This window comes from Schistocerca piceifrons, chromosome 2 (assembly GCF_021461385.2).
Source record: "Schistocerca piceifrons isolate TAMUIC-IGC-003096 chromosome 2, iqSchPice1.1, whole genome shotgun sequence".
NCBI classification, from domain to species: Eukaryota; Metazoa; Arthropoda; class Insecta; order Orthoptera; family Acrididae; genus Schistocerca; species Schistocerca piceifrons.
This window is the reverse complement of record NC_060139.1, coordinates 42,529,434-42,552,972: the sequence shown is the minus strand read 5'-3', so window position 1 is coordinate 42,552,972 and position 23,539 is coordinate 42,529,434. Positions and strand designations below refer to the sequence as shown.

General features: G+C 37.4%; 1 protein-coding gene across 1 annotated transcript in view; it reads right to left on the bottom strand.

Moving 5' to 3' along the window:
• LOC124777028 (serine protease snake-like) overlaps nt 1–23,539 on the bottom strand; it is a 215,150-nt gene that overhangs the window by 166,252 nt on the left and 25,359 nt on the right. Inside the window, exon 3 of the mRNA XM_047252284.1 lies at nt 3,062–3,204. Coding sequence (XP_047108240.1) covers nt 3,062–3,204 — 143 coding nt within the window. The remainder of the gene's footprint in view (nt 1–3,061; nt 3,205–23,539) is intronic.

The following is a 23,539-nucleotide window of genomic DNA, read 5'->3' as shown; positions in this document are numbered from 1 at the left end:
GGAGACTGCATATAGGATGTTGGTGCTACCTACTCCTGAGTACTGCTCAAGTGTTTGGGATCTGTACCAAGTCAGATTGAAGGAAGACATTGAAGCAGTTCAGAGGCAGGCTGCTAGATTTGTTACTGGTAGGTCTGATCAAAAAGAATGTTAAGGAGATGCTTTGGGAACTTAAATTGGAATACCAGGGGGGAAGTCAACATTCTTTTTGAGAAACAATTTGAGAAAATTTAGAGCACTGGCATTTGACACTGACTGCCGAATGATTTTACTGCCACCAACGTACATTGCATGTATGTACCATGAAAGTGAGATATGAGGAATTAGTGCCCATATGAAAGTGTATTGGAATCCTTACCCAATCCGTTACCCCCAGAAACCATCCTTGTAACCATTGATGCCACTTCCTTATACACAAATATCCCGCACGTCCAGGGCCTCGCTGTGATGGAGCACTTCCTTTCACGCCGATCACCTGCCACCCTACCTAAAACCTCTTTCCTCATTACCTTAGCCAGCTTCATCCTGACCCACAACTTCTTCACTTTTGAAGACCAGACATACCAACAATTAAAGGGAACAGCCATGGGTGCCAGGATGGCCCCTTCATACGCCAACCTATTCATGGGTCGCTTAGAGGAAGACTTCTTGGCTACCCAGGCCTGCCAACCCAAAGTTTGGTACAGATTTATTGATGACATCTTCATGATCTGGACTCACAGTGAAGAAGAACTCCAGAATTTCCTCTCCAACCTCAACTCCTTTGGTTCCATCAGATTCACCTGGTCCTACTCCAAATCCCATGCCACTTTCCTTGATGTTGACCTCCACCTGTCCAATGGCCATCTTCACACGTCCGTCCACATCAAACCCACCAACAAGCAACAGTACCTCCATTACGACAGCTGCCACCCATTCCACATCAAACGGTCCCTTCCCTACAGCCTAGGTCTTCATGGCAAACGAATCTGCTCCAGTCCGGAATCCCTGAAGCATTACACCAACAACCTGACAACAGCTTTCGCATCCCGCAACTACCATCCCGACCTGGTACAGAAGCAAATAACCAGAGCCACTACCTCATCCTCTCAAATCCAGAACCTCCCACAGAAGAACCACAAAAGTGCCCCACTTGTGACAGGATACTTTCCAGGACTGGATCAGATTCTGAATGTGGCTCTCCAGCAGGGATACGACTTCCTCAAATCCTGCCCTGAAATGAGATCCATCCTTCATGAAATCCTCCCCACTCCACCAAGAGTGTCTTTCCGCCGTCCACCTAACCTTCGTAACCTCTTAGTTCATCCCTATGAAATCCCCAAACCACCTTACCTACCCTCTGGCTCCTACCCTTGTAACCGCCCCCAGTGTAAAACCTGTCCCATGCACCCTCCCACCACCATCTACTCCAGTCCTTTAACCCAGAAGGTGTACACGATCAAAGGCAGAGCCACGTGTGAAAGCACCCACGTGATCTACCAACTGACCTGCCTACACTGTGATGCATTCTATGTGGGAATGACCAGCAACAAACTGTCCATTCGCATGAATGGACACAGGCAGACAGTGTTTGTTGGTAATGAGGATCACCCTGTGGCTAAACATGCCTTGGTGCACGGCCAGCACATCTTGGCGCAGTGTTACACCGTCTGGGTTATCTGGATACTTCCCACTAACACCAACCTATCCGAACTCCGGAGATGGGAACTTGCTCTTCAATGTATCCTCTCTTCCCGTTATCCACCAGGCCTCAATCTCCGCTAATTTCAAGTTGCCGCCACTCATACCTCACCTGTCACTCAACAACATCTTTGCCTCTGCACTTCTGCCTCGACTGACATCTCTGCCCAAACTCTTTGTCTTTAGATGTGTCTGCTTGTGTCTGTGTATGTGTGGATGGATGTGTGTGTGTGTGTGTGTGCGAGTGTGTGCCCGTCCCTTTTTCCCCCTGGGGTGGGTCTTTCCGCTCCCGGGGTTGGGGTGGCTCCTTGCCCTCTCCCTTGGAGCCCGCTTCCTTTCGTCTTTCCCTCTCCTTTCCTCTTTCCTGGTGGGGCGGCGGTTTGTTGCGAAAGCTTGAATTTTGTGTGTGTGTTTGTGTTTGTTTGTGTGTCTGTCAGCCTGCCAGCGCTTTCATTTGGTGGGTCGCATCATCTTTGTTTTTAGATATAAAAACAAAGATGATGTGACTTGCCGGGTGGGGGTGCTGGCGGGTCGACGGTCACACGGGCAGGCACGGGCATGCACACGGGGTTCGGGCTTTCGCAGCGGACTGTTGCCTCGTCGGGGGGAGGGGGGGTTTTGGTGGGGAGGGTGGTGAGTCGTTCCGGTCCCGGGGGCGGGGGGACTTGCCTTGGGGGGGGGGAGGGACAGGTGTGCGCTCGCACACATGCACACATATCCATCCGCGCATGTGTGGACGCGGGCGGGGATGTTTGGGGACAAAGAGTTTGGCCAAACTCTTTGTCTTTAAATGTGTCTGCTTGTGTCTGTGTATGTGTGGATGGATGTGTGTGTGTGTGTGAGTGTATACCCGTCCTTTTTTCCCCCTAAGGTAAGTCTTTCCGCTCCCGGGATTGGAATGACTCCTTACCCTCTTTCCTGATGAGGCAACAGTTTGTTGCGAAAGCTTGAATTTTGTGTGTATGTTTGTGTTTGTTTGTGTGTCTGTCGAGCTGCCAGCACTTTCATTTGGTAAGTCACATCATCTTTGTTTTTAGATATGTATAGATAGTTGTTTTTTCTCTTGCTCTATTTGTGACTGGAGCAGGTAGTGATACCAGGTACCCACCACCACGAGCTGTACTGTGGCTTGCAGAGTAGCTATGTAACTGTAGATAGAAGTAATAATTAACTAAAACTGTGAAAAAGAAATATAATTACATTTTAAAAAATTGCCTGCCATTTACTGCATCAGAAGTAAATTTTAAGCCATATTGATTTCAAATGCCTACAATGTAAATTTTTTCTTATACAAATAGATAGACAGAACCATCAGTCAGTCTGTCCATAAGTTAACTGCAACAACTGATAATTAAAAAACTGTAAGAAAAATTGAACTTACTCTTTTCACTAATACGCCCCCTCATTTCCTGACATGAAGTGTTGCCAAGTTGTGTAGAGGGAGACTGGAACTGTGAGCCAAGGCTGCTGTTTGGTAGTTTGGTTGTTGATTCAGGTATTCCATTTGGTTGTATTTCAGGCTTTCTGTAGGAATAAAAAATCCAATTAAGATATGAAAATGGGACAGATGTAAATTTGTTGAAAAGCATATTTCTTATGATAATATTGATAAATACATAGATTTTGTAATTTTTTGACTTTTCAACATTGACAATTGCAACAGAATACACTTAATATAAATTGAGTGTGCCCTATAGTTAAATGCTAGCCTAATATCAACAGTAATTTAGAAAAATTAGTACAATGTTTCTCTTTAACACCACATTTGAAAACAAACAAATAATTATGTATGAATTGTTGCCCAGGGAAACTTGAATAACAAATAAAACTATTTGAGACCTATTTAGAGCAAAGTATTTCATTTGAAAATCAACATCTGTGCTACAGAGCTATTGTTTGTCACACCAATTATCTTCCCTGAAGTATTGCAGAGTGCATACCATGCCAGTATTGTGTGTGCCCTATTTTAAAGATTCTGTTCAAATGTTCCCTATGTTGAACTATAACTAGATTGCTCATCAGTAATGTAGTGTATTCTCCAATTTTAATGACAGTATGAGAGAAGACATCCATTCACTCCACAGTAGATTATTTATTTTTCCTGAAATGACTTAGGAAAGAGACAGAAAACCTAATTCAGGTAAGTAATTGTCTTTCCTCATTACATTGTTTGTATTCCATCACTGATTTTTCAAATATCATACTGATTTCCTTGACTTCAAGTATTTCTATGCATTATATATATTATTGTTATGGCAACTGTACTGTTCAGACACTCATTCATTCCTTCATTATGCTCTGACAATCACATAATCAAAGAAACTACAGGGTTCTTGGCACTAACCAAGGTATAAACAAATGTAGTGAAGCAGCCATTATGAAATGAATTACTAACTGCTATCAACTATTTATGTTTATGTGAACTAAATGTGACACAGTGAAACTAACAAGAAAGTTTTACTCTGAAAATGGCTGCAGCTTCCTTACTTACACTTTATAAAGTTGATGATCCATTTCTAGCTTGTTGCAAGGAAGATCACATTCTTCTTCATTGTAGAACAACAGTTCTATTTGTACACTTATTATTATTATACACTACATGTTTTGGAGAACTGTATCTTTGTCATCAGATCTTGTGGTGCTGGGTCACCACTTTTTATGTTCGTCAATTGTGAGATTGCTTTTATTTCTGTAACGCATTTTGTCAACACTCTCCTTTGGTTTCTGCAATGAATCTGAAGCATAACCACATTTACCTATGCAAATATGCCATTGGTAGCAGCACCTCCACCAAATTTGGCTGAGAATTTGGTGGAGGAGCCAGTATACTACACGTAATGTGACCCACAAAGGATTTGCAGTTGAAAACACTCTGCTTGCACTTCAGTTGCTGAATGAACTACTGTTTATGGCCAGATCAAGTGTAGTCTATTATAATTTATGCACCGATAAACAGCTAGCCATGTACTACACTCAGTTGATGTCCTATAATGTGACTGAGTGCAATAACCTAGCACTTAAGTGATTAAACACAATTATTAACATGTAGCAAGTAAATTATTAACACAGTTATCAAGTAAAGTTCACAAATGACTGTCCTTGAAATCTAACAGTCAACTCAATTGGTTGGTCAATGTTTAAAGGGGCAAAACTATGAAGTTGTCAGTCCCTCTTACCAAGAACAGAAAAGACAACACTACAAATCCTAGAAAGGACTAGTGCATGAAACAAAAGGAAAGAAAATCACCAGGTTTATCAGAGGTTAACAAAGGCTAGAGAAAGAACAAAGAAGAAGAAAAGAGGGAAAGGAGGGAAGGCTGGTGAGATGCCCAATCCAGAGAGCAGCCAAAGGCCCTGAAAGGCAGAAACTGCAAGAACATATGAGAAAGAGAAAGAGGAGAAAAGTGAAGAACAGATAGGGCAAAGTCTGGAGGAGTCCACAAAGCACAGACAGCCATTGCCCAGTCAGGGCAGAGGAGGCAACAGGGTGTCCTGTCAAACTTTCACAGGGCTGACAAGGCTGACACCATCCCTTAGAGAACATGATATAAACCTTTATCACAAAGAAACTGTAAAATCAGGTCAGCCACTGAGTCATCATCTGCCAACACCACTGTAGTGACTGTGGAGGATTAAGAGTCCACTGCAGGCTGAATAAGTTAGGATAGTCCAAAGAATTCCAAATCCTTAGAATTTGGTGGCATGATGCTGACTGAAGGTTTGGTGCCAGAATACGAATCTCAAGAGGCAGCCTGCCAATGTATTCATTCTCTGGGATCTCAACATGACTAGAGGGTCCAGACAAAGCCCACCATGCGTCTGCACTGTCCGATGGTGAAAAGGGAATCCTGGATCATCAGGACCAAGAGATGATAAGGAAAACACTGATAAACAGCTTGTAAACTGCTCAAGGAGTCGCTACAGACAGGGAAGGATTCACCAGTGCAGGAATTAATAGGCTCAAAAGCATGAGAGATGGCTACCAACTCTGCAGTGGAAACACTGCAGCCATCCAGCAAGGAGTAGTATTCATTACATTGCACATGGTTGTAAGCAAAGCAGTGATTGGTATAAAATGCTAAAAACCAAATAAAAACAATCTTGATGGCGTCTTCAGATTTTTTATTTGTTAACAATCATATTCAGCCCTTTCCTCAGACAATCTTCACACTTTTCCCCACTGCCATTCAGTAATAATACATATACAGTATACAGTGTTGAAAATAGAGCTAAACAATGTTTAACATGTAAGCTACAATGATTAAGAAGTAATATGTTACACCCATTATGGCTACTGTTGGTGGCAGATGGAACAAGATCAATACTAGTAAGGAGGTCACTGCCGAATAAGACTGTTTTTGTCGAAATTATATACTGTAAGCTCTGCCCATTGCCTGCAGTATTACATTATTAACAACCCATCATGCATGAGGTATGCTATATTGATTGGTATAGTTGAATTTGTAAGAAAAATAAATACAAAAATTACATAATTTAATTTCACAATTCTAATTGTGTCATAATTAATTTAATTAAAAGAAACAGAATGACAGGCATGCTGTAAGTTTTATTGCACGCAGGCTGCCCCCTGTGGGCATTTATATGTACTCGCTAGAGCAGAGACAGCTATATTTGGCTGCTATAGCAATGGCTTGCCAATATTGATAGTTGCACTGTGGCGAGGCTCACCACAGATACCATGGTAATGGATGGGGTGGCTTGGAAATTGATCTTTGCACTGCAGTTTTGCTTGATGATAGTAATGGAGACTGACTGCCACAATATGGCCTCCAGTGGTCAGAATAAACCACTTGCATGATAGCTTGCATGGATTGAACATTACTGTCAAAGATCCTAGTCATAAAATTGGACAATACTGTCTTCAAAATCTATTTAGTATTAATGAAATACTCTTATGATGATGTAATGCTCTAGGAAATGGGTGGCCTTTTAAAGGCAAACACACTAATCTGCCTTTAGAAGTCCTGTGTGTTATATTGGAATTCATGATATGCTTTACATATGAGATGTGGCCATGACAGATGCGATGATGTGGCATGAACTCTTTTAACCCTGATCTGTTAAGATGATTTGTGACTGAAACTGGTTGATATCTGGCCTTTATACATTACTTGACAGGTTTTAATAGCCATCTTCCAAAATGTTTAAAAGATCAAAAGTATAGTTCCACCAGTAGACATATGTGAAAGCAAAAGGGACAGACTACGTAGCTTTGAGAACTAACAGATTCTTCATTGAGCAGGAGGGAGGTGGTGGTGGTGGTTAGTGTTTAACGTCCCGTCGACAACGAGGTCATTAGAGATGGAGCGCAAGCTCGGGTTAGGGAAGGATTGGGAAGGAAATCGGCCGTGCCCTTTCAAAGGAACCATCCCGGCATTTGCCTGAAACGATTTAGGGAAATCACGGAAAACCTAAACCAGGATGGCCGGAGATGGGATTGAACCGTCGTCCTCCCGAATGCGGGTCCAGTGTGCTAACCACTGCGCCACCTCGCTCGGTCAGGAGGGAGGTATACACTGGGTAAGGTGGCTCACTCAGAACCTGTAAGTGAGAGTTTGTAACAGAACACCCCTTTCTAACATAACAACTTGTATTGAGGAAGAGGGTTGTGTCTGACTCATTAATCACCTCTATGTGTTGTATGGTTGTTTTAGAAAACAATGCTAGAGTGGTGTACAAAAACTACTGCGGACCATGCCACATCATCTTAAATAAATATTAATTGTGACCATTCAGCCATTTGTAACAGTGAAGCAGAAAAGTATGCAAGCAAACCATTTATCTGGCACTGGCAATAGATTTATAAAGGAATCTGTTTTACAAGTATCCTAGTTCAAGTAAGTTATTTTTGTAAGATTGATAATAATGAAATTGATCTGTTATTAGAGGTGATTTGGTTATATCCATTTTCATATTTGACATCAAATTCTTCATGATTATGTCTACCGGTACTGAAAAAAGGCCTTGTTTAATCAAATTATAATAAATATGTCTGAAGAACAGTGCCCTATAGTTAGCATAAGATTATCATTCTCTTCTAGGTAACACGAGTAGAACTAGGAGACTTATGACTCATCAGTGTAAGTTTTTGGATTTTTTTTCGGGGGGCTATTTCTTTTGAAAAAATAGTTCTCGGTTCTGTAATCTGTGCCCATTTGTCAAAATCTAATACATCTGTACTTGACCGATTATAAGTAGATGAAATGTTTGCTGTCACTGTGAAGAAGTCACCACTGAGTTTAGTGATCAATTGTTTCAGTCTGTCATTGTTTCTGCCACAGTACCACCAAAAGACGCTTCATTTCACCTTTCATGAGAAAAGTATTTTCAGTAATCTTGTATGGAAATGGAAATGAGCGTTTGGCGTCATTGGCCGGGAGGCCCCTCGCGGGGCAGGTCCGGCCGCCATATCGCAGGTCTTATTACATTCGGCGCCACATTGGGCGACCTGCACGCCGGATGGGGATGAAATGATGATGAACACAACACAACACCCAGTCCCTGAGCGGAGAAAATCTCCGACCCAGCCGGGAATCGAACCCGGGCCCAGAGGACGGCAATCCGTCACGCTGACCACTCAGCTACTGGGGCGGACAGTAATCTTGTATAACAATACAAGTGACTTACTTTTTGTTTTTGGGTTGTGGGCTGGCAACAAACTATGATGCAGTCATCTTTTAACTACAAACTCTGGTTAGAAAAACTGTTAATGAAAACATTCTTTGAAAGTGACACAGTGTGAAGAAAGTATTAAGATGGAATTACTGTAAATGAATCTTCCTGCCAAATTAAAACTATGTGCCGGACCGAGACTCGAAATCGGGACCTTTGCCTTTCGCAGGCAAGTGCTCTACCAACTGAGCTACCCAAGCATGACTCACGCCCCATCCTCACAGCTTTACTTTGCCTACTTTCCAAACTTAACAGAAGCTCTCCTGCAAACCTTGCAGAACCAGCACTCCTGAAAGAAAGGATAGCCTACTGTGGAGACTCGGGTTAGCCACAGCCTGGGGGATGTTTCCAGAATGAGATTTTCACTCTGCAGCGGATTGTACACTGATATGAAACTTCCTGCCAGATCTGATGAGTATGGTTTAGTGAGAATGTTGAGTGACTGTGAAATGAGTGAAAATGCTGATACTGGTGATGTATGTGTGGAAGCTGATGTTCATGTGCTAGGCAATGAAAGTGAGAATGACAGAGTAATTCCAGATGAAATTGCAGTAGATAATAGACAGGGAAATGAGGATGTGGCAAAACAGAGTAGTCACAGTCTTGAGGTTGTTAAAGAAGTGTGTGAAGAGAGAAATGAGTTTGGTATTGAAAATAATATTAAGTGTGATGATGATGTTTCTAATGAGAGTGTTTCAGATGATGATGATAAGGATGTTGATGATATGTTACTTACAGAACTAGATGGGATGGTATATGTAGAAGTTAAAGTTGATGATTTGCTGCTGAATGATTATGGAATTTCTGGTATGTGTTCGAGTAATGAGTTAGAAACAAGTAGAGCAGTGCCTGATAGATTAATGTTACCAGTTGATGTTTATGAAAATGGAAAAGAAGATCTAATTAGTCATAGAGTACTAAGTGAAGTCAATGACTATAGTAGCAAATGTCAGTATGGTGTTCAAAAGTGTAAGGTTTAAAGTGAAATTTGTCAAAGTGTGTACTCAGATGATAAAATTGCCATGAAAAATATAGAACAGTCTCCTGGTGGTAATATGATTAGTGAATGTGTAGAATCTGTAATAAAAAGTAGTGACTGTGATAAAGGGGTGAATTTTTGGGATATAGAAGAGGATTTGTTATTTGAAAATGATGACAATGAAATGGGTAAAGAATTTGAAAGTCCGTATAGTGTAGTAGAGATTAATGATTGAAAAGGAAACTGTCTTCTCGATACAGGCAACCCAATTACAGGAATATTGAGAAAGCTAAGAGACAGGATCAAAAATAATAAAAATTTCACAGAATTTATAATAACAGGGGTAAGGATAAAAGGGGCAACAGGAAAAAGCAGTAAGTTGATTACCAGACAAGTCTTACTTGAATTTAAGATGAACGATGTACAATTTATACAAGGATGCTTAGTATTTGATGAATCGAATGAAAACTTGATACTAGATATGAACTGGATTGTTAAGGCCAATGTAAATTTTATCTGGGGTGATATGAAAATTTCATTTCATTTCATTTTCATTTCATTTTATCATCTTCCTGTATATCATTTACATGATGTAGGAATTGTCACAACAAAGTTATCATACTAGTACAAGTACTACAGACATAATAATGGAATATCACTTTCAAGACATTTTTAAAAGTACAAGTTTAGACATACAAATTAAAATTTTTGGCAATAAATTTACACACAATAAAAGTACTCATCTACATCATAGAAAGTTTTGCTTAAAAGGTAATTTTTAAGTTCAGTCTTAAATTTTACTTCATCTAGTATTGCCTTCATGTACACTGGCAGAGCATTGTAGAGTTTTATTCCAAAATAACTTACATGCTTTTGGGTTTGTGTTGTCCTTACCATTTCTACATACAAATTCTTACGAGTTCTAGTATTATAATTATGGCAGTCCTCATTTGTACGTAGATTTTTCATATGTGCTCTTGTACACATAATGCTTTTAAAAATATACAGTGATGGTATTGTGAGTATTTGCAATTCTTTGAAAAGGGGCCTACAATGAGTTTTTGGAGAGTTATGTGTTATGATTCGTACAGCTCTTTTCTGAAATTTGAAGATATCTGTTAAGCTTGATTTAGTTTTACCCCAGAACACTATGCCATAAGACACGATGGACTGAAAGTAAGCAAAATACACTAGTCTAGTACAGTCTGTGCTGCATACTCTAGATAATATCCTCAATGCAAAACATGCCGAATTGAGCCTGTGGGATAAGTACTTGAGATGGTCTTTCGAGCTTAAGTTTTGATCAATGTGCATGCCCAAAAACTTTGTGGATTGTACACTCTCTATCTTCTTATCCCTTAGTTTTAACTGGAGGTCCATATCTTGAGTTGCTTTGCCATACTGTATATAATTTGTTTTACTTAGATTAAGTGTTAACTCATTAGCATTAAACCAATGTTGAATATATTTCAGGACTATATCAGTTGTGGTGGTTAATGATTTTTTAACATCACTTATAATTATGCTAGTGTCATCTGCAAACAACATTATTTTGGTAGAAATATTAGGATTTTTTATGTCATTTATATAAAGCAAGAATAATAAAGGACCGAGAACACTGCCCTGTGGGACACCTATTTCCAATTTCTTTGCATCTGAGACCCACTTGATTTTCTGATTTTTATGCTCTGCGATGATTTCTACCACCTGAGTTCTATCTTGAAGGTAAGATTCAAACCACTGCTTCACAACTCCCCATACACCTATTGCCTCCATCTTGTTTAACAGAATTTTGTGATTTACTGTATCAAAAGCTTTAGATAAATCTAAGTTAATTCCCACTACACATTTTTTAGTGTCGAGCCTCCTGACAATCTCTTTGGTATAGGCATGGATAGCTGATTCTGTGCTGTGGCCTGAGCGAAAGCCATGTTGATTGCAGTTTAGAAGTTTCTGAGCATCTAAGTAATTTATGAGTCTGGTTTTCATTAATTTCTCTAGAATTTTTGAAAATGATTGGAGAAGGGATATTGGTCTATAATTTTCTACCTTGTATGGATCTCCTTTTTTGAACAGAGGTCTAACCTTAGAGATTTTCAACCTCTCAGGAAACACACCTTCGCTGAAAGACAAATTGGCAATATGTATCAGGGGCTTTATAATTTGTTGGGCAACTTTTTTTATTATTGACACAGGCACTTCATCCACACCTGCAGACATTTTTGATTTTAGACTCTTTATCACCTTTAATATTTCATTATCATTTGTGGGAATTAACAACATACTACTGTCTACATTTGGGGCTGTTAATTTCTCATGTTTAGTAAAGTTTTTACTTAATGACACTGGTACACTTAAAAAGTAATTATTAATGTAATTTGCCGGAGTTTCATCTTTTAATTCAATATTTTCACTATTTTTGAGTACTATTTCCTGATCCTTGAGGCCCTTACCTGTTTCCCTTTTCACAATTTCCCAAATAGTTTTTGATTTATTACTTAGTAATTTTGCTTTTGTAATTACTTTTCTATATATTTTTTTGTAATTTGTTACATATTCTTTAAACTTGGGGTCAGTCCAACTTTTCAGTCTATAGTTAAGCATTTTCATGGTCCTGGAGGAATTTCTAATACCTGTTGTGATCTAGGAGTTAGCATGTGTATGCCCATATGTGTTTGTTTTGACAAGTTTCTTAGGAAAACACATTTCAAAATTCAACATAAACAGGGAAGAAAAAACATATGCAGTGTTTGTGCTAGTTTGTAACAGTACTTCTGCCCATGATTGGTTAGTCAGTGTATTTATGAAGTGACTGCAACTATTTGTGGAGAAGGTTCTTTTGTACATTTAGTATGAACTATTTTTGGTCACAGGGGCTATGGGAAATTTAAGGATAAGTGCCCTGTGATCAGATATTCCTAGGTAAACATTTATTCTATCTATATCTATGGCATCTATATTTGTGAAGATATTATCTATGAGACTTTTTGAAGAGTTTGTTATTCTTGTAGGGTTAGTTATATGTGGATACAAATTGAAGCTATGTAAAACATTCAGGAACTGATCTTTGGATGCACCTTCAGTCAATAAGTTGACATTAAAATCTCCACTTATAATTATTGTTGATTTTTTATGATGTAATATTTTGAGCAATGCCTCTAACTTATTTCTAAAAATTTCAGGGTCACCACATGGTGATCTGTACACTGACATTATTATTAATTTACTCTTTTGCATATTCAACTGTATTGCTGCAGCCTCAAAATGTTTTTCTTCATTCAAGGATTCAGTTACAGTCATATTTTTAACCTTTACTCCAGGTTTTACATAAATGCAAACACCACCATGTCTTGTTTCCTTCCTGCAAAAATGGCTTACTAATTTGTATGGGGAAATGCAAATATTTTCTAGTTCATAACTCATGCACCAATGTTCTTGAATGCAAATACAATCTATACTAGCTTCACTGCAATCTCAAGTTCTAATATTTTATTTTTAATGCATTGTATGTTAAGGCTCATTATTTTTAAATTATTGAAATTAGATTGAGAGGAGTTTGTACTCATGTTTCCCAATGTTACCGGCTGTTCCTTGCCGAGGCTGGGTACCAAAAATCCTTAAGAATGACACGTTTCCTGCTCCTTGTATTTCTTACTCCTGGACGTGTCACCATACTTCTTGTATCTGTAGTTGTAGCTGCTGTTTCAGTGGATGCTGAAGGTGTTTCTGAAGCTGATGATTCAGTGGATGTTGGAGATGCCGCCAGTTTTGATGCTGAGTCTGGTTTTGTAAGTGATGTTCCAATTGATACTGGAAATGATGTTCCAATTGATACTGGAACTTTTGCTCAAACTAACATTTGTTGAGCCAAAAAGTGGAATTCATGGGGAAACGAGTATTGTAATGGAAGATCATGGTCTAAGTAGTCAGATTAGATAGCTGCAAGAAACTGACATTAATGGTTATTGTGAGGAAGGGGAAGAATTTGGTATTGATGAGGGTAGTGCTAATTATTACAGTAAACTAGTAGCTAAAAAGGTACCTGAAACTGAAAGCTTTAATGCAGAGAACAGGAGAGAACTTGAAAATTTTTGTGGGATTATAATGGCATATTTGATATAAAACCAGGGAGAGTAAAAGGGTATCAATGTAGAATAAAATTGAAAGCTCATGACCCATTTTTGATAAAACTGTATGCTATCCCTGTCTGTAAGAAAAAGGAAGTAGAAAGAGAACTTCAGAAAATGGAAAGGTGGAAAATAATAGAAAGAAGTTATAGTTCTTACAATAACCCATCAGTGGTAGTTTTGAAACAAGATGGGGGTATTCGTTTAGTGCTTGACTCTAGATACCTGAATAAATATTTGGAGAGCGAAACTGACCACCCTGAATGTATAGATGAACTACTAGGCCTAAATAAGTTTGAAAATGTAAAATATGTGACTAGCCTTGACTTGACTTCTGGATTTCATCAGATTGAATTAGAAAAAGATTCTAGAAAATACAATGCATTTTTGTTTAATGGGAAATGTTTTCAATATTGTGTTGTGCCATTTGGTTTAAATGTATCTGTAGCAGAATTTATTAGGGAATTGGACTTTGTTTTGGGTAAAGAATTCTTAGAAAAGCTAATTATTTATGTGGATGACATTTTGGTATCAAGTAAGACCTGGGAGGAACATATTCAAATTTTAAAGGAACTTGGAGAGAAAATGAGACAGGGGGGTATGATTATGAAATTAGAAAAATGTAAGTTTGCAATGAAAGAATTAAAATTTCTTGGGCACTGCATAAATGAAAAGGGGATGTTGCCTGGTGGAGAAAAGATTGAGGCCATTGCAAAATTCCCAAAAACCTAGAAATAAAAAAGGATTTAAAATCTTATTTTGGATTAGTAAACTTCTATCGAAAATATGTGAAAACACAGGCACTTAATGCACCATGTTTGAACAATTATGCTTACTTATCATGTTTGTACAGTTATAATGTAGTTGTGTTAATTTACATCTTGGATATGATACTTTCATTGTGTTGATGATGTTGTACTCTCATTGTGCTGGAGATTTTGTGAAAAGTTGAGAAAATGTTTAGAGTTGGTGTGAAGTTTACTTACGATATCTGTGTTGTTAAAGCAATATACTATTACTTTACAACTGAGATGTGATTAAAATTAGGTCAGACTGTTTGTAGCCTTATACTTATGTTCTCATTTGGTTGGTTCTGTTACTATACCTATTGCGTGAAAGTCACTGGATAAACGTTGATTTACTATCAAGTTTGAAAACACTTTGTCATGGCCTTGTCCTTGGCATGTATTAGATCTACTATGTAATTGGAAAAGGAATATTTACCAGAAAGAAATTTATTATGTTTGTATTACTTCAGTAATCAGTTTAGATTAGATTAGTTTTTCGTTTCATAGATCCTTGTTCAGGAGATCCTCATGAATGTGGAACATGTCAATTAAAAAAAATGCTGAAATAACAATACTAATAGGATGAATATATACAACACATAATTTGTTTCTATTAAAAAATTCGTCAATGGAGTAGAAGGAGATGGCCACTAGTAAGTCTTTCAGGCTCCTTTTAAACTGATCTTTATTTGTAACTAATTTTTTTATGTTTGCTGGCAAATTATTGAAGATGAGTGTTCCTGAGTAGTGGACTCCTTTTTGAACTAAAGTAAGTGCTTTTAAGTCATTGTGCAGATCATTTTTGTTCCTGGTATTGTATGTATGAACTGAGCTGTTTGTTGGATAAAGAGAGATATTATTTAGGACAAATTTCATTAAGGAGTAAACATACTGAGAGGCAGTAGTTAGTATACCCAGTTCTTTGGAGAGGTTTCTACAGGACATCCGTGAAGTTACTCCACAAATAATATGTCTTTTACATTAAAGGACTCCTAAGAGTGTTTGATTAGTAAGATGGCGGCGCGTGTAGATGTACTAATAAACCGATCAGCGGAAAATTACGAGTTTTTAAATCCTGTGTGTGTAAAATGCAGTAAGAAGGTGAAATATGGTGTTAAATTATGTTCATGGTCACAGAAATGGATCCATCGTCAATGTTTAAATGTCGTAGAGGAAAAAAACATGACCTGTGACTGTGGAAATGTGCACTGTAACTATCGTCATATCGTGTGTTTACAAACGGAATGCGAAGAAGAATGCACGACTTCTTCATTAAAATATGATCTTATGTTAGCTAAACTATATGTAGAGAAGCTTGAATCAGTGATAGATAGTGTACAGAAGCTGGAAGAAGTGATGACCATTCAAAGGGTAATGAAACGGTTGTAAACAAACAAAACGGTAACTTTATTAGGCCTAAAAAGTTTTGTCGTGTTAATCGTAACGAAAACAACTTTCGTCTCCCACAAGCAAATAAGTTTGAATTTTTAACGTGTGATGAACATGAAATATGTGAAAAGAGCCAAAGAAAGGAAGTACTTTCATCAAATGCAGCGATCACAAATCATTTCAGTAGGCCTACGAAGTCCTGTAATAACAAGAAGGGAAATACCAGAAAATACATGGAACATACTTATCGTGCAAACAAGATATCTACCAATACAGGTAAGAAGAAAAAAGAAGATATTTTCATACTTTCAGACAGTCATGGAAAGGGTTTAGCCGACATTTTGTGTAACATGCAAACTATATTCAAGGTTAGTTGAATAACGAAACCGGGTGCCCCTTTGTGCGAAGTTTTAAAAGACTGTGAACATTCTTTGAAGTTGGGAAACAACTATCTAATAATAGGAGGTGCTAATGATGTTTATAGGAACGAGGGCAAACTCGCCACAAGAGCTCTAAGAAGTACATTACAGAAAATTACAGATGTCAAGTTCTTCATTGCCAGTATCCCACAAAGACATGATCTTATAGAAGAATCCTGCGTCAACAAAGAAATCACAGTTACTAATAGGAAATTTGAGAAAATCTGCCGAAGCCTCCCAAATGCCACATATGTGGACGTACCATCCGCAGAGAGAAGTCATTTTACAAGGCATGGGCTTCACAGAAATAAACTCAGAAAATCATTCATTAGTCGAGAAATCCTTAATGCAGTGAAGGCAGTTAAGGACAAGAATAGCACGACCATACCACTTCCACCACCAAACACAGCAACTGAAAATTTCCAACAAGAAAATGAAACTGAATCACTGACAACAGGTCCAGCACTAGAATCTCCACTTTCTTCAAAAACAGCTGAGATAAATGATTCAACTAGGACAGAAGTTTCCAAAGCAGCTTCAGCAAAAGCAGCTACATACTACGCAACTGCATCATTAACAAGAAAAAAAACGCCTGATGTGCCAACAGCCAATGACCTTTCATCAGTATTGGCCGCTCCTCAGTCTTCAACAGTGAAAGACTTTTCACCAGCTTCACCATCATCAGCAGTAACAGAAGCAAACAGAAGAAGCACAAGAACCAGGAAACTTTCAACTCTGCAGGATTTTTGGTACCCGGCCTCAGTTACAAGACTAACATAAGGCAGATACCTTCAGATACACCAACTTCCAAGTCAAACCGACAACAGACTCACCTCCACTGTCATCAACAGAAGAATAACCATGCCACCAGCTCATCTAAAGGATTTTTTAGCATCAGGTCTAAAGGGAAAGGCACCACCAAGATAAGTGAAAACAAATGCCTAACAGTGTTTCACCAAAACATTTAAGCCATAAAGAACAAAGCACAACAGCTAGAAGTAGAATTGGAAAAATTTGATAGCCAAATTTTGTGTATCACTGAACACTGGTGCAAAGGGAAGCAAATTGAACACATTGCATTAGCCTCATTTGACCTTGCATGTTACTATAGCAGAATCTCAATGAATGGTGGAGGTTCATGTATCTATGTAAAAAAAGGTATGTCATTTAAAGTAAGATATGATCTTTTAGATCTAGGTGAGGACAAACATTTCGAACTTTCCGCTGTTGAAATAATAGGACCTGGCATAGCAAAAAAATTAGTCATATTTTGTGTGTACCGCTCTCCCAGTGGAGACATTGATATATTCTTCTCAAAACTGAATCAAAGCTTAGACAAGGTTTCTGGACCAAAAGCAAATGTAATTATCTGTGGTGACTTAAACATTAATATGATGAAGCCTGATAAGGCTAGCAACATATATGTGAATATTCTAAGCTGTTATGGAATATCCTCCCTTGTTAATTCTCCAACTAGAGTAACGAAAGAATCCTCCTCATCTATAGATCATGTAGCTACAGATATTGATAGTAAAAAATGTCATATTGTTGTCCAAAACCTGGGCCTAGCAGACCACCTCTGCCAGATCTTAAAAACTAACATTCATGTAGAAACTCCTCCTAAACTTTGTACATACAAAAGAATGTTTTCCAAATCAGCCCTGCATCAGTTTAAATCCCAGCTAGAATATGAAGATTGGAGGGAAGTCTATGCAGAAACCAATGCAAATCAGAAATTTATCAAGTTCATGTCAATTTTTAAACTCAGATTTGAAGAGATGTTTCCCAAAACTCTTTATCAAATTAAAACTACAAAGAGAAATCAGTGGGTGACTACAGGTATCAAAAAATCCTCAGAAACTCTTAGATATCTCAACTCCATAAAAAATAATCAATCTAACCCAGGAGTTCTGCAATCCTACAAAAAGTACAGGAAAATTTACAGAAAGGTGTTGCTAGCCGCAAAAAAACTTTCAAACAACAAAATATTACTTGAAGTTGAAAACAGGAGCAAAGCAGCCTGGAACATCGTCAAACAGGAAACATCTAACTCTGCTAAATAGGGCCTCAATTCACATATTAAAAACAAAGATGTACCAGTAAGTAACCCTAAAAAATTAGCTGATTTTGTAAACTCATGTTTCAGTAGTATTGCAAAAAAATTGCAGCAGAAATTTTCAGATACGTATGATTTACCTACTCAGAACCAGCCAACAAACTCAATGGTGCTCTTGCCAACTACAGAAAGGGAAGTGGCACTAGTAGTACACCAACTAAAGAATAAAACTTCAGTAGGACTTGATGAAATCCCAGTCTGCGTAATTAAAGATTGTATAGACTCCATAAAGGGCCCATTAACAGACATAATTAATGAATCTTTCGAATCTGGATACTTTCCGGAGTACCTAAAACAAGCAAAAGCTATACCTATCCTTAAAAATGGAGATGTGGAAAATGTAGAGAACTACAGGCCGATCTCTATACTGTCTATCATTTCTAAAATAATAGAAATACTAGTCAAAAAGAGACTGCTAAATTACCTGAATAAATATAATCTTCTTTCCAATGACCAATTTGGTTTTAGGGCTGGAAAAGGCACACAATATGCTATAGCACTGTTCTCTAAAGTAATCTTAGAAGCACTGGACGAAGGTGAAAATGTAAGTGGTATCTTTTTAGACTTGTCCAAGGCCTTTGATACAGTTGACCACAAAATCTTACTTCATAAATTAGGGCAAATAGGAATAAGAGGTGTGACAAAGAAGTGGTTCAAATCATACTTGGAAAACAGAGTTCAACGAGTTGAGATATCACAATTTTCAAACAATTCCCTTATAAAACACCTGTCTGACCCAGAAAATGAGAATATAGGCGTCCCACAGGGAAGTGTATTAGGCCCAATATTGTTTCTTATATACATTAACGACTTCCCACAAAGTATCAGACATGGCGAAAAAATACTTTTTGCTGATGACAGCAACATAGTAATAACAGGTGAAAATCCAACACAACTGTCAGAAAGAGCAAACAAGGCTCTCAATGATGTCCACAACTGGTCATTAAAAAATAAAGTAACCCTACATGTAAAGAAAACTAACTATATTACCTTCCACTTGAACAAAAAACACAATGCCACTAGAATAAAAGTTAATAATAATGAATTAAAATGTGTAACAAGTACCAAATTCTTAGGGATGAATGTAGACAGCCAACTGAAATGGACAAACCATGTCAACATTTTGGCAAAGAAATTATCCACAGCATGCTATCCTCTTAGAATCCTTGCACTGGTATGCAATAACACCTGTCTTAAAATAACATATTACGGATATCTACACACAGTCCTCAGCTATGGGATAATGTTTTGGGGAACAAGTGCCAGTAACATACAAACTGTGTTCAAAGCACAAAAAAGAGCCATAAGGATAATAACAAATAGCAACAACAGGGCCCACTGTCTAGAATTATTTAGAAAGCTAGGAATTCTAACTGTTTCTTGTGAGTATATCTTTCAGAACATAATGTTCATTAAGAAAAATCTCAACATGTACAACACAAACAGCCTAATACATGACCATGAAACAAGAGCTTGTCACCACCTCCACCTAGATAGAAAGGAACAAAAAACACAATGCCACTAGAATAAAAGTTAATAATAATGAATTAGAATGTGTAACAAGTACCAAATTCTTAGGGATGAATGTAGACAGCCAACTGAAATGGACAAACCATGTCAACATTTTGGCAAAGAAATTATCCACAGCATGCTATCCTCTTAGAATCCTTGTACCGGTATGCAATAACACCTGTCTTAAAATAACATATTACAGATATCTACACACAGTCCTCAGCTATGGGATAATGTTTTGGGGAACAAGTGCCAGTAACATACAAACTGTGTTCAAAGTACAAAAAAGAGCCATAAGGATAATAACAAATAGCAACAACAGGGCCCACTGTCTAGAATTATTTAGAAAGCTAGGAATTCTAACTGTTTCTTGTGAGTATATCTTTCAGAACATAATGTTCATTAAGAAAAATCTCAACATGTACAACACAAACAGCCTAATACATGACCATGAAACAAGAGCTTGTCACCACCTCCACCTAGATAGAAAGAACAAGGCAAAGACGCAAAAAAGTGTATTTTACAATGGGATAAAACTGTACAACAAATTACCACAAGAAATTAAAGAAACAAATGAGCCCCTCACTTTCAGACAAAAGCTTAAAACCTTTTTAGTAAGTAAAAGTTGTTATACTGTAAAAGAATATTTAACATAGATGTAGATTATTAGCAACATATGACATTATCACCAAAATATTATGTAATTATAAATATGTGTATGACTAGTTATAAAAACTACATAAAATATGAGAAACCTGTTTAATTGTAAATGTAAATGTGTGCTCATGTGTTGTAATCTGACGACATCCATACAATATTTATTGTTCTACAGATGAATAAATAAATAAATAAATAAAATAAATGTATTACAGGCTTTTGGACTCTGAAAACTTTTGTTTGACTTGAAGAGTTACCCCAAAATATTGTACCATATGACATTATGGAATGAAAATAGGCGAAGTATGCAACCTTTATCATGTCTGCTAACACTCGAATTGCAAATACAGATTTGTTAAGGCGTTTCTGCAGTTCTGTGGTGTGCTTTTCCCAACTGAATTTATTATCAAGTTGTAATCCCAGGAATTTAAGACTGTCAACCTCTTCTATCTGCTCTTCTTCATACTTTATGCATATGCTGGGTGGAAACCTCTTACAGGTTCTGAATTGCATATAGTGAGTCTTTTCGAAGTTTAATGTCAGTGAGTTGGCTTTAAACCATTTATTAATATTCATGAAAATATCATTAGCAGACCTTTCTAGAACTACACTCAACATACTATTTATTGCAATACTTGTGTCATCTGCAAACAAAACGAACTCTGCTTCTGGAAGTGTAACTGATGAGAGATCATGAATGCACACAAGAAAAAGCAATGGCCCTAAGATGGATCCTTGTGGGACACCACATGTAATTTCTTCCCATTCTGATGATGACTGATGACTTAATTCACTAGTCCCTTGCACTGACACCCTTTGTTTCCTGTTAGTGGGGTATGACTTGAACCATTTTGCAGCACTGCCCGTGACACCATAGAATTCTAATTTATTTAAAAGGATGTTGTGGTTCACACAATCAAATGCCTTTGACAAATCACAGAAAATACCTGCTGCTTGTAACTTGTTATTTAATGAATTACGTACATTTTCACTGTAGGTGTAAATAGCCTTTTCGATATCAGAACCCTTCAGAAATCCAAACCGTGTTCTTGATAATATGTTATTTGTGGTCAGATGGTTGAGAATCTGCTTGTACATTAATTTTCCTAAAATTTTTGAGAATTCTGGCAAAAGTGAAATCAGTCTGTAGTTTGATGATATCTCTTTATCCCCTTTCTTGAACAGAGGCTTAACATCTGCATATTTTAGCCAGTCAGGAAATGTCCCAGTTATAATTGACTGGTTACACAAGTAACATAGAATTGTACTAAACTCACAAGAACATGCCTTAATTAACATTGTTGATATTTCATCATAACCACTAGAATGCTTTGTTTTTAAAGATTTTATTGTGGAAGTTATTTCTTTTGGTGAAGTAAGTTACATATTCATGTACCTGAAGCTATTTGTAAAGGCTAGTTTCAGATATTTCAGGGCATTATTTACTGATCCTGACAGTCCGTGGAGCATAAAAAAACCTAAACATTGAGGATTTGTATTCATGGTATAGTTATGGTTCTTGCCGACATCTACTTTCAGTTGAAGACTAGTGGATTCATTAATATGTATCTGATGAGGGAATATATATTTATCCTACCTTTTGAGTGGGTGAACCAACCATTTTACTCCTAGTATTAACCCATTAATATTTAACCACTAGTACTTTACCCTATGCCTTGACCTATGTTGGATTTTTCCTTATCAGTGCCCAATTTCATTCACTGTCTGATCTGATGTTGCTACATCAAGTCAAATGTGGTGATGACCAACAAGAAATCTGTCAACTAGTTGTTGAATAGTATGTATTCTGGAAGTAACCTGCTGGTACTTAATTTGCCAATGTAAATCTGATTCTACAGTGGCATGTGGCCATGGTGGCCCTCAGTATCTACGAGAAGATGCTGAAAAATTTGGGATGATGACTTTAAAGCTACAAGAACAAGGTGCCTTCGACAGTTATTGTGGGCAAATCCCTTTATGTGTCCTTGTGGTTTCCCGATCTGAAATGTTCATGTCAGTTCAGTTGTTCTGGAGTCTCAGTTTGACTTTTAAAGAAATGAGGACGTTTGGTCCTACAAGTGGTACAGTCGTTATGTCTATGTGCATTTCAACAGTTGAAAACTGAAATAATTTTTCCATGAAAATAGATGTCTGAAAGGCTAACAATTACTGTTTATTGTAAATTGCTTGACAACTTACTATACATGAGATAATCATCCGTTTAATCTGGTCTATCTAGACTTAATACAATGATATACTGTTACATGCGGTATAATTTCTCTTAATCACTCATTGTCAATGTATTCTCAGACTTACGAGAGTTTATTTGTGTGTGCTGCTGCTTGTAATATTTTTTGTCTATACTTAATACAATGATGTACATTTCAAAATCTTAAACATGGCTGAAACAGCAACTATTGAAATTCTTCATTTTAAATGAACCACGGTTTCAGTATATCTAAATATACCTTCATCAGGAGTAAAATACACCTGAACAGGAAGACACCTTCATTAGCAAAAACTTAGCATCGGAACTGAGAAAGAAAAAACATTATAGCTTAAGTAACTGTAGAATTACCAGAGTATTACAGGCGCAAAAACTTTTAGTCACTTACTAAAATCACATCCTGCAATGGAGATTCATAAAACAATTGTGCCAAAGGCATCATCAGTAGTTAAAATATCATCTCCATCTATACAACATAATTATGGACATAAGGTCGATGCGAACACTGCTTAGCATCAGTACTTTGCCTATGAACTAGCGTGAAGAGGGTGTGAAAGCCCTAGGGCAAACAGTTTCACCGAGACGGGGCACTTGTGGTACATGGGAGACATTCGCGCACATTAAAACCAATGGATACATACTGATGTGCATCAAAATTATTAAAAGTTGCGCTAATTCAAACCTTCTGTGTTAATAAATAAATAATTTTGTTGTATGTTGTCACCAAATTGATAAACAGTTTACTTATGTATTTATTTTGCTACATACCAGCACTCAAAGTTGTGAACACTTATAACAATAATTATTATTATAATAATAATTGTAATAATAATAGCTCTTTATTCAACATCGAATGGTACACTGCACATGTACAAAGAAACAGTAATGATTAAAGTTATTTGTACAATACACAATACACATTCTTCTGAATATGTCATTAATTTACAACAGA